We start from the raw sequence: 13,121 nt of genomic DNA, 5'->3' as shown, positions 1-13,121 counted from the left end.
AAATGTAGTAAGCCTCAAAAAGAAGATTGGAGTCAGATTGTAAAGGACATTGAATGCCAAACAGAGAAATTTATATTTTGTCTCAGAGACAATAGAGAACTACTGAAGCTTTTGGAACACGAGGATATGTGATTTAAGAACATTAATTTAAGAGTAATACAGAGGTTGAATTTTTGGAGGAGAGAGACATAAGATAGAGAACATAATTGAAAGGCTTTTGAAGCAGTCCAAACAGAAGTGATCAAGGTCTGAATTTTAAGTGGAGGGAAGTAGAAAGAAGGGAATGTTCATAAGACATGTTGTGGAAATAGAAGGGGCAAGACTTGCTTTGATATGAGAGAGGAAGGAAAATGAAAAATTAAGAATGATGTAAGCTGTGAATCTGAATGACTGGAAGGATAGTGGTGCCCTTAGCAGAAATAGGAAAGTTAGGAAGAAGATTTGGTATGGACAAGAAAGATAAGATAAGAAATTCTATTTTGAATATATTGAATTTAAACTGACTATTGTACAATTGAAAGTGTCTAATAAACAGTTGGAGATATGGGAATGAAAGTCAAGAAAGAGATTAAGGTAAATTTTATAGATACAGAAATCTTTTACTTAGAGATAATAATTAAATCCATGGAAACGGATGAAATCACTAAGAGAAAGTATATATAGAAATAAGAGCCGTGGGGCAGATCCAAAGTTAAAGGATATGGATGATGATCCTCTAAAATTAGAAGCAGAACTTCTTAAACTTTTTCCACTCATGACTCCTTTTTTTGCTTGAGAAATTTTTATATGATCCTGGATATATAGATATGTAAAATAGGTATACAAATCAAATATTTACTGATAATAAATCACAAATTTGCAACCTCTGTATTCAGTTATGAGACCTCATATGGGATTGAAAATCACAGTTTAAGAAAGCTGGACTCTAAAAGTGACTAAGAAAGGGGGCCAGATCAAGAAATAATGTTACGAAAACTCAAGAAGTGAATAAGCTGAGAAGTCATCAGTAATGTCCAGTGCTGCAGAAAAATCAAGAAGAAATGAATCAGTGAATAGTTAAAAAACATTTGTTAAGAATCTATCATGCTTGAGATATGATTAAGTTCTGAGGATACAAAAAGAGTGAAAAGACTTTCTCCAGAGTCTCACCATCTATTAGAGAATCTCACAGTCTCATGGATGAGAAATGAGAAAAGACTGGCTGTCAAAATGAGCTGTTCAGAGATTATTGGTAATTTGAACAGTTTCCAGATTGCAAGGGTATGAGAAATGAGTGAGGAGAGGAAGTAAAGACAATACATGTCAAGGTGGCTTTTTTTAGAAGTTTGAAAAGAAGGAAAGCTATAGGTTAATATTTTGAATGAGGTGAGTTAAGAAGGAATTCTGTTTTGTTTTGAAGGATGAGGAAAACCTTATATTTATAGACAGCAAGGGGTAACTAATGGGGAGAAATTGAGGGTTAAAGACAGGATGATTGAGAGAACTGTAAGTTATTGAATGAAAGGGATAGAATCAAGAGCACATATATAGGCGAAGAAAGATCATCCTTATCAGCACCTGGAACAAAGGATGAGAGAATGAGTGATGTTGTAAAGGACTTTTTGGATGTATAATAGGCAGGCAGAGGATGTTCAGACCAATCGTCTCTATTTTCCCAGTAAAGTACTAGGTAAACTTCTGATAGTGGTGGGGATAGAGAGAGGACTTGGGCTAAAAAATGGGAGAACATTATAGTCATAGATTGGGGTTAAGAGTACAAATCTAGCAGTATTTACCTTCCTAGTCTACTATTATCCTTCTATGTTCTTTTTTTTTTTTTTTAAACCTGTTGCTTTTGTTTGCTGTTTGTCTCTGCTCTCTGCTGGAATATCAGTATTATCACAAATGTAAGCAGCTTTTCATTCATTAATGAGAAATGCTGCATACGAACATGCATTTGTGTATGTGTGTCAGTATGTCTGTGTGTGTCTGTGTATGTGTGTGTAATTCCTATTTGTGTCACAGGAATGACATAAGCATATTAATTTTTTTTTTTTTTTTTTTGCTGAGGCATTTGGGGTTAAATGACTTGCCCAAGGTCACACAGCTAGTAAGAGACTAGATTTGAACTCAGATGAGTCTTTTTGACTATAGGCCCAGTGCTCTATCTGTTGCATCACCTAACCACACATTATACATTATTGTCATTTTAGATATTAATCTATTCTGGCACTAGACTTTGAATTCTAGGACAGATCATTGAAAACAGTACTCCTTTTAGGACCAAAAAATAGCTTTGGATTGATTTCTAGAGCTATCTGTCCTCTTCCATCTCAGATACTAATAATTATATTTGCCCCACTTGGTTTTTGTGTTGCTAGTAGGGAATTGTCAGAAACTTTCTTAAACAGTGTTAATCAGGTGAGCAGTCCCACACAGAATCCAGTGGCATTGAACAAGGTTCTCTGAATAGGATTATAGATCTAAAACTAGAAAGAACTTCAAATCATCTTATTTAATCCTCCCATTTTACAAATGAGGAAACTGAAGTTCAGAAAAGTTGTGACTTGCCCCAAATCACAGAGATACGAGGCATCAGAAGTAGGTTTTAAACTGGGGACCTCTGACTCTAGAGTTCATCTTTTTATTCTAGGATGCAGAAAGTAATTTCATTCCTGATACTGCTTGAAACCTAGATTTTCCTTGCAGAGCAAAACTTAAACTCCATTCTTGCTGACCCAGGAAAATGAAATAAAACATGTAGCAATGCTTATTAGTGGGTTTCAAAACCCTCCTATGGATCAGAAATCTGGGATAGAATGATAAGATTCAGAGAGGGTATGTTAGTCATGGTGAGCACAGGTTTGTTACTGCTTCCTCTTGTTATGCCTCATTTGTAATGAGGCTAACTTCCTCTTGGAGTGATAGTATTATTTTGAGGAGAAGGGTATGTCTTAAGAGTAGTGGTTCAAGTGGCATCTGCTCTATTACCATTTATTACCATAAGAAGAGGAGTTGAGTTTAGGATTAGATGAGAACAAAGAGTATCTGTAGAAATAGATCAACTATTCTTGCTTTTAGCTTTTTTTTTGAAAAAGGCATGTACAGCTCTCCTTAAAACTTTCTTCTCTTTCCCCCATTCCCACCCTAATTTTTACTCCACCCAAGAGGATAGTTTGTCAATTTCTTCTTTGTAATCACTTGAGGATATGGGGACATATTAGTGTTTTCCCATTATTTTCTCTTCTCTTTTCCTAACCCATCTTGTGCTTAGAGTGTTTTCACTAAACTGTCTCCCTCTTTTTCCTTCTTCTTGTGTTTCATAGACTTTGAAGCGGCTCATGGCAGATGAGGTAAGGTGATTTTGTTCTGCATGTAGTTTTTATAGTTCGCCTCCTATGATGATTACCAATTGTTAGATCATGTTTCCATGTATACATGCTTCCCAGTACTGAATAACTGACATTATTTTTTCTCAAGCTTTTCCATATGCTTCTCACTATTCTCTGCCGTGTTTGATCTTAATTGCATGTGCTCTTTCTCTGCCCATACAAAGTTCATCACTTTCCAAGATTAAAATGGAATTCTTCAACTCTGAATTATTTGCTTCTTTAAGATGGGCACTAACCAATTTTAAGGCCCTAAATGTGGGTGAAATTTTTTATAATTAACAGCTGCATGAGGAGGAATGGCTTAAGGTTATTGTTGGTTCTTTTGGCAGTTATGCTTGAGGCTTGCTAGTGAACACATTATAATTTTTCTCTGCCAGGGATAAATATTTGAAGGTAAGATTCCAGTTAACTCTGGAACTCTGGAATATAAATGTATATCCAAGAAAAGGAGTTTAGACTCAAGTTCATCCTGTTATTTCAAGTTCCAGCAGAGAAGGTTGATATTCATTTGAAAACTGCTTCCTACTGCTTATATATATAGCACTCTGTGCTTAGGTGCTATGACCTATACAGAATTAGATAAATGATACTGTCCCTTTCTCCATAGAGTTTGCTCAGATATTTTATGCTAGAAGGACTAGAATTCAAGAATACTTTGAAGGAACAAGCACATTTTTGTGTCAATTGATTTTCCTGATCCCTTTAATTAAGGGCTGTGGTCCTGCCTATCTTTGGATTTGGCAAAGAAGTTTTGTGAGGGCCTGGCTGCTTCTCTTGCTGGTACTTGAGGGAAATAATGTATAATAGTGCAGATAGGCTAGAATATTAGATATTAGCTCTTTTGAAGCTAGAGAACTTGGTAGAAGGTAAGGAAATTATTAATTTTACTTTAAAGAGTCCTTAAGGCTCAGAAGTGTCCTTAGTATTGGAGAAAATCACTTTACAGTGATAGGGGTTAATTTGCTAGTTCTTCAATAGTCGTTACAGCCATTTCATACTAGAAAAATCCTGGAACTAAGTTGGGTTCTTTTATCACTGACTCCTCAGAGCCATGGGTGTGTAAGACCTTAGATGATTGGTTTTTAGTGCAGAGATAAAATTGGATCAGTGACAATTTTATTTTTCTTTTTTAGCTGGAGAGATTTACCAGTATGAGGATAAAGAAAGAAAAAGAAAAGCCTAATTCTGCTCATAGGAATTCATCTGCATACTATGGTGAAGATCCTTCTGCACAATCACTTCAGGATGTCTCAGATGAGCAAGTCTTAGTCCTTTTTGAACAGATGTTGGTAAGTTCAAAGCCCTGAGACAAATTGCTTATTCTTGAAAATGTATCATTGACATGACATGGTCCTTTCCATCAGTATTTCCTCAGTGAGCTTTTTCTGCTATATTACAAGAATTTTAGATTTAATTGGGAACTGGAACACTAGAATGTGCAAAGACTAACTTACTTTTGGGGATTGAGTTTTGTACTACTTAAACTGTTGGGCAGTTTATGAATGTTCAGGTTCTACTGAATGAATAGAGCTAATCTCTGAGAGTGTATCTTTTGGGGGCTGGGGTTGGAGGTGAAAGATGCATAAATAAGAAAATGAGATTTAGGGAAGTATGATTTACTCAAAGTTACAGAGTTAATAGTGAATATGGTAAGAGAACTTAGAGTTGACTCTTCAGCTTATACCACAATCATTAATAAACATGCTTTGAAGATTAGGACCAGCAACAGCTGATAGGTTTTATGAAAAAGAGGTTTTAAAAAAATGTTTTGTTTTTTGTTGTTGTTGTTGTTGTTTGTTTGTTTAGAACATAGTTTACTAAGCCGTAAGTTCTGGCAAGAAATCCGTCTTCTCTAAACTTTACATCTTTCCCAGTGCTTAATATCGTGTTTTGCCTACATAAGAACTTGATAAATGTTAAATAAACAAAAAGAGGGCAAACTAATCACATATTTTGGGGAGTTAGAAAATCCTTTTGTAAGCTTGCTAAGACTAATTGTAACCTTATAAAAATACTTTTAATTTAAACATTTGTACATTAAACAAGGGTTGGGTTTGAATCCTAGTCCTGATGCTTAATAATTATATAATCATGAGTATAAATCATTTAATCTCTCAGCTTCAGTTATTTTACCTGTAAAATGAGGTAATAATAGTTGTTTTATGTACCTCACAGGGTAAAAGTACTTTTTAAAAAAGTTAATCTTTTGGGGCAGCTAGGTGATGCAGTGGATAGAGCACCAGCCCTGAAGTCAGGAGGAAACCTGAGTTCAAATGTGGTCTAAGATACTTTAACATTTCCTCGCTGTGTGACCCTGGGCAAGTCACTTAATTCCAATTACCTCAGCAAAACAAATAAATAAATTTAAAAGAAATTTAAATTTTAAAAGAAATCACTCTTTTAAAATACAAAATGCATATCTCATTCTTCACTTCAAGTCTATTACCTTTCTTTTAGGGTGTGGGTAATGTGCTTAATCATATGTTCTTTTAGGATATTTATTGGTTATTGCATTAATAAGAGTTCCTATGTTTTTCAATACTTTTTTTTCTTTACAATATGGTATAAATTGTTCTCCATTCTGCTCATTTTCCTATGCATTAATTGTTATACATATTTCCTTGTTTCTTTTAATCCTTTCCTTTTATCATTTAAAAAAATATAATAATAATTACATAATAGTATAATCACACTTATATGCCACCATTTATTTAACCATTACCCAACTGATAGCTTCCCCCTTAGTTTCCAGTTTTTTTGCAACAACAAAAAGTGCTGCTATTAATATTTTTGTATTTATAGGTTCTAAGGAAAGTATTTTGTAAACCTTAACAACGATGGAGCTAGGAGCTCTCCTTTCCTGCCATTACTAACATTTCCTTTAATAATGATCCTGAGTAAAGACAGTTCAGAAATTGTAATCTTTTGTCAGGAGCTCTTACAAGTAGCAGGGATAACAAGTCATCAAAGGCAGCCAGTACATCAGTAATGTGTTTGGTACTATGTACAATAAATATTCCCGTGTTCCCCTACCTCTCCAAATAAGGAAGAGAAATGAATTTTCTTATCTCTTCTGAGACATTACATATCATTATATATATATAATATATGTATATATCATATAATAATATATATAAATATGTATTATATATACATAATCATTATAATTACACAGTTTCAACTTTGATTTTTTTTTTTAATTTTTGTTGTTTCAAAGTTTTTCTTTACATGGTTGTAGTCATTGTTTATACTGTTTTCCTGGCTTTGCTTTTTCTTCACTTTTCATTAATTCATAAAATTCCTTCTTTATTTATCTATATTATTCATATTCATTGGTTCCTGTGTTGAAATAATACAGCATTACATCCATGTATCACAAATTTGTTTAAATGTTGCCTACTTGATGGACATCTATTGTGTTTCCAAGACCAGATACTACAAAAGAGTGCTAATAAAAATATTTTGGTATATATAATACCTTTGTTGATTTTGACTTACTTAGGATATATTAGCATGTTCTTCCTAATTGTTACTACACAGAGAAAGCAGATAAGCTTTTCATATTTCACTTATCATGTTTTATGTACAGAGTCAATTATTTCTGAGATTCACTTATATCAGAAGGGATTTCCCACAGGCAGTTAGCTGGTCTAGTAGATCAGTCACTGGACTTGAAATTAAGGAGATCTGAGGTAAAGTCTTATCTCAAAAATTTACTAGCTATGTGATCGTGGGAATGTCACTTAAACTTTTGCATCATCTATAAAATGGGTTTGAATAATAGCACTTCCCTCACATTGTTTCTTGTGAGGCCCAAATAAGATAACATTTTTAGAGTTATTTTTACATGCTTTGCAAAGTAAACATATATTAGCTAATTTTTTTAAAGATATGATTTCTAAAGTTCTTAGCAGGGCTTATTAGTATGCTGTATTTGTCAGTGAGGAATAGAAAACCATGACCATAGTTGTTGGGACACTTGAGACTTTTTTCCAGACCAAAAACATGTCTGGAAAGGACTCAGAAACTGAGTTAATATTTTGCTATTCTGGGAACTAGCTTCCTTCTTAGAGAATTATTTGCTCTGAACAAAATGGAAACCTGACAGATTAATTAATTGTGTCCTGGTTTCCTAAACAGGACTTCAAATGTGCCTGCAGTAAATGTCATGTTTTTCATTTTGATAGATTATACAGTTTTACAGAAAATAATAATTGGCTGAGACAAATAAGAATACTTCCTGTGTAATAGGAATACATACTTCTGAATACTAAATGAGCTTGTTTCTTAGGCTATAAAGAAGAATAAGAAAATTCCTCTAATTTCATGACATTATTTGGAATTTCAGTTAGCCAAATTGACAATAGAATTTGCTTCCTGATTAGGTGACTCCCACTAACATTTTTTATCTGAGCACCAGTTTTAGTAGACACATTCTAGACTCATGCTTTTCTTCTTTGCCAATGTATACGTAAGATATACACAAATTTTTTATTGTAATTGTGACCACCAAAGACTCCTTACATAGAAATAAATGATTTCATTTATAATGTACTTCTCATTTTCTCCCTGTAGGAGCCAATGGTATCTCATATTATTGTTGTGCCTATTAACCTCATCTCTATAAGGAAGAAAAAATGGTTTAGGATAATATCACCCAGAGAAAGTAAACAGTTAGAGCCTGGAGCTACAGATTTAGCTTTTGCCTAAGGGGTGACAATTCTCACATAGGGTAATGTAACAGATTTAAAGTCTACTTTACTGGTGAGAGAGCTATTCCATGTGAAGAGGTTTAGTCTCTAGGGAAAGGAATGATGAATTTATTCAGTAAACTTTTAGTGTGCATAGCACACATAGCCACCAAATATAGAACCCTGTAAATATGAAAACAGTGGAGCTGATTTTGTTTTCTACATTTCTATCCTATCAGCTGGATATGAACCTGAATGAAGAGAAACAGCAACCTTTGAGAGAGAAAGACATTATCATCAAGAGGGAGATGGTATCCCAGTACTTGCACACCTCGAAGGCAGTGAGTTTTCTTTTTAAAAATATATATTTGTACTTATATAATTTATTTGTAGCATTCATTTAAAAAACTTTTTTGAGTTCCAAGTTGCCATTCTTCTTCCATCCTTCCCTATTAAGAAGGCAAACAGTTATACATGAGAAATCATGCAGGGTTTATTTCCGTGTTGCCCAAAAAAAGCAAGAAAAATAAAAGGGAAAAATTATGATTCATTCTACACAGTTTCAGTTCTCTTTTCGAAGACAGTGGCATTTTTCATCATGAATCATTTGGAATTGTCTTGCATCATATTGATCAAAGTGGCTAAGCCTTTCACAACTGGTTATTGTTACAGTATTGTTATTATTGTGTATAATGTGCTCTTTAGTTTAACAGTTCATATAAATCTCCTGAGATTTTTCGGAAACCATCCCCTTTATCATTTCTTATACCATAATAGTATTCTACTACAGTTTGTTCAGTCATTCCCCAATTGAAGAGCATTCTTTCAAATTTCAATTCTTTACTAAATTACTGCTATAAATATTTTTGTACATATAGGTCCTTTTTCTTTTTCTTTGATCTCTGAGATACAGACCTAGTATATTAGTGGATCAAAGGGTATTCACAGTTTTATAATCCTTTAGATATAGTTCACATATTATTCTCTAGAGTCACTGGACAGATTCACACTTCCATCAACAAAGATATTAATTAACGTCCCAGTTTTTCTAAATCCTCTCCATTTGTCATTTTCCCCTTTTGTCATATGAGCCAGTCTGATAGGTATGTTGTGGTACTTCAGAATTATTTCAATTTTCATTTCTCTAATCATTAGTGATTTAGAGCATTTTTCATATAAGTATAGATTTCTTCCTCTGAAAACTAGTTACCAGTATATATCCTTTGAATGTTTATCAACTGAAGAATGGCTCTTATTTTTGTAAATTTGACTCAGTTCCTTATATATTTGAGAAATGAGCCCATATATCAAAAAAACTTGTTATAAATTTTTTCCCTAGTTTTTAATTTTCCTTCTAATTTTGTTTACATTGGTTTTGCTTGTGCAAAACCTTTTTAATTTGATATAATCAAAATGATCCAGTTTTTTTTTTTTCCTGTAATCCTCTCTGTCTCTTGTTTGGTTATAAATTCTTCCCTTAATCATAGATATGACAAGTAAAATTTCCATCCTCCTCTAATTCATTTATGATATCACTTTGTATGTCTAAATCATGTATATATTTTGCCTTATCTTGGCATATATTATGAGATGTTGATCTATACCTAGTTTTTGCCAATCTGTTTTCTCATTTTCCCAGTAATTTTTGTCAGATATTGAGTTCTTGTTCCAAAGCTTGGATTTTTGCTTTTACCAAAGACTAGATTACTACCGTCACTTAGTATTGTGTATTATTGGATACCTAATCTATTCCACTGATGTACTACTCTATTTCTTAGCCAGTACCAGATTGTTCTGATGATTACTGCTTTGTAATATAGTTTGAGATCTGATACTGCTAGACTGGAAAACAGAGAGCATTGAGATAAGGACATAACATTGGGAGACTGCCATTACTTTATTTTAGATATATCTGTCTGTAATGTCTATTTTATCCTAACATACAGTTCTAAATACTTTAACCCTCCTGTTTGGACTCCTTCTCTTTGGCCTCTATGAAGTAAGATGGGCAAGATTCTCTGTAGATTTGTCTAGTCCCCTGGTCATACTCCAGTGTTCTGAGTGATGACTCTAGTATCCTAAGAAATATTGGTTAGTTTTGGCTCTCAGATATTGATATCATCTTTACCTGCTTTCTTTCCAGGGCATGAGTCAAAAGGAGAGCTCCAGATCTGCCATGATGTATATCCAAGAGCTTCGTTCAGGTTTAAAGGATATGCCTCTACTTAGCTGCCTAGAGTCCCTTCGTGTGTCACTTAACAATAACCCTGTCAGGTGAGAGATTGGCTTCAGCTAGGGAAAGCCACTGTAGAAGTCTGAGGATGTGTTATACTAGATGTAAGTTGTTAAATTGATTTGACACTGCATTGATTCTGTGTATTCCTTACAGTTGGGTACAGACCTTTGGAGCTGAGGGCCTTGCAAGCTTGCTGGACATACTTAAACGACTCCATGATGAGAGAGAAGAATCTCCCGGGTGAGAGTCTCTTGAATCTCTATCTTCTGGAAAGAGGAAAGCAGAAAATGGGCAAGCCTATGGATTTTGTGATAGCTGTTTTACATGTGATATAATGGATTAGAGAATTACTTTCAGCTAAGGTTGGAGTTTTTTGGGTTTCTTTTTTTTTTTTTTGATAGTTAAGGTTAAGGCAAGGTACAGGGAACCTAAAGTTAAACTTTAGATAAATATTCCAAATATCAAACATCTTCTGAAGGTCAGATTATCCTCACTCAAAAAACTAAGATGTGGGTAAATAACAGAACTGTCAAGTAAAATCTGCCTGTCCAGGGTTATCCTTGATCTGGATATCTTTCATATAGTTGTTCTAGTCCTGGGATTGCTGTATGGACAGCAGGGGATGTACCTAGCCCTAATTTAGTCTCACTGTGAAGTTTGAGCCACATAGATGTCCCCAATTTTCTGATTTTCCTTTAAAAATGAGATGATCTAGAGCAGACCTCAACTACCAGAAATGGCATACTTTTTGGATGTGGTACTCTAGGACTGAGTTTCTAGCTATTTATGCTGAACATTTTCACTTTCTCATTTCTCATTAGCTTTTCAAGCCCTTGCAGTCTGGATAAAACCCCACTATTCTACTGAAACTCTTCTCCCAAAAATTATCAATGATTTCCTAACTGCTAATCCCAGTGACCTTTTCTCAGGCTTCCTTTCTTGTTATGTAACTTTTGACACTGTTAGTTAACCTTTGTCACTTCCTAGATGCCTACTTCTCTTTTTTTTTTTTTTTTTTTTTTTATTTAATAGCCTTTAATTTACAGGATATATACATGGGTAACTTTACAGCATTAACAATTGCCAAACCTCTTGTTCCAATTTTTCACCTCTTACCCCCCCACCCCCTCCCCTAAATGGCAGGATGACCAGTAGATGTTAAATATATTAAAATATAAATTAGATACACAATAAGTATACATGACCAAAACGTTATTTTGCTGTACAAAAAGAATCAGACTCTGAAATATTGTACAATTAGCTTGTGAAGGAAATCAAAAATGCAGGTGTGCATAAATATAGGGATTGGGAATTCAATGTAATGGTTTTTAGTCATCTCCCAGAGTTCTTTTTCTGGGCATAGCTAGTTCAGTTCATTACTGCTCCATTAGAAATGATTTGGTTGATCTCGTTGCTGAGGATGGCCTGGTCCATCAGAACTGGTCATCATATAGTATTGTTGTTGAAGTATATAATGATCTCCTGGTCCTGCTCATTTCACTCAGCATCAGTTCGTGTAAGTCTCTCCAGGCCTTTCTGAAATCATCCTGTTGGTCATTTCTTACAGAACAGTAATATTCCATAATTTTCATATACCACAATTTATTCAGCCATTCTCCAACTGATGGACATCCATTCAGTTTCCAGTTTCTAGCCACTACAAAAAGGGCTGCCACAAACATTCGTGCACATACAGGTCCCTTTCCCTTCTTTATAATCTCTTTGGGATATAATCCCAGTAGTAACACTGCTGGATCAAAGGGTATGCACAGTTTGATAACTTTTTGAGCATAGTTCCAAACTACTCTCCAAAATGGTTGGATTCGTTCACAACTCCACCAACAATGAATCAATGTCCCAGTTTTCCCACATCCCCTCCAACAATCATCATTATTTTTTCCTGTCATCTTAGCCAATCTGACAGGTGTGTAGTGGTTAGATGCCTACTTCTCAAAGAGTGTTCATGGTACTATCAAATTCTTGTTCTCCCATCCATATGAATATTACTTTTTTTTGTTTGTTTTTGGATCATAACCTGTAACCCATCTTCTTTGTATTGGTATATTCTGGTACTCTTCATCAATCAATCAATAAACAATTATTAAGCAAGCATCAGCCATATACCCAATTTATGTTAGGGACTAAAGATACAGATACAAAAAAACAGCCCCTGCTATCAAGAAGTTTACATTTTGGGATAGGTAGGTACCGCAGTAGATAGAGTACTGGCCTTGAAGTCAGGAGAATCTCGAGTTCCAATCTGGTCTCAGACACTTAATACTTTCTAGCTGTGTGACCCTGGGTAAATCACTTAACCCCAAAATGCCTCAGCCAAAAAAAAAAAAAAAAGTTAACATTCTATTAGGGAGTACAACATATTCCTAGGTAAATAATTACAGGATATATACAGAAAAAAATGCAAAGTGATTTTGTTTGGGGACACTAAAAATGAATGACTGACATTTATATAGTAAGATAGATGAATTGACTTGCTCAAGATCACACAATTAATAAATATCTGAGACAGGTTTTCCCTAATTCTAATTCATGTTATTCATCTACTGTAGCACCTAACTGCCTCTACTGAAGAAGTCATGAAAGGCCCCAAGTGACATTTGAACCTGAGGTTTGACAGGAACTACAAGTGTCAAGTGTTGGGGTGAGGAGGAAAAACATTTCAGACATGATAGAGAACCAAAGAAAGGGCATAAGGCAGGAGAAAAAATGTCATGTATAAGAAACAAGAAGTTAGCCAGCTTGATTGGAATGTAGTTTGTGAAGTAGAATAATCTGCCTGGAAAGGAAAACTAAGAGAAATGCTGA

General features: G+C 34.4%; 1 protein-coding gene across 3 annotated transcripts in view; it reads left to right on the top strand.

The window, feature by feature from the left end:
- DIAPH1 (diaphanous related formin 1) overlaps positions 1-13,121 on the top strand; it is an 81,137-nt gene that overhangs the window by 17,533 nt on the left and 50,483 nt on the right. For 2 of the 3 annotated variants that reach the window (XM_031953427.1, XM_031953426.1), the window contains exons 2-6: positions 3,306-3,332; positions 4,505-4,660; positions 8,302-8,403; positions 10,206-10,336; positions 10,452-10,538. In XM_031953427.1, coding sequence (XP_031809287.1) covers positions 3,306-3,332; positions 4,505-4,660; positions 8,302-8,403; positions 10,206-10,336; positions 10,452-10,538 — 503 coding nt within the window. The remainder of the gene's footprint in view (positions 1-3,305; positions 3,333-4,504; positions 4,661-8,301; positions 8,404-10,205; positions 10,337-10,451; positions 10,539-13,121) is intronic. The other variant, XM_031953428.1, reaches the window with a different exon arrangement.

This window comes from Sarcophilus harrisii, chromosome 2, assembly GCF_902635505.1.
Source record: "Sarcophilus harrisii chromosome 2, mSarHar1.11, whole genome shotgun sequence".
Taxonomy (NCBI): Eukaryota; Metazoa; Chordata; class Mammalia; order Dasyuromorphia; family Dasyuridae; genus Sarcophilus; species Sarcophilus harrisii.
The sequence above is the reverse complement of the archived record's forward strand: the minus strand, read 5'-3'. Positions and strand labels throughout refer to the sequence as shown.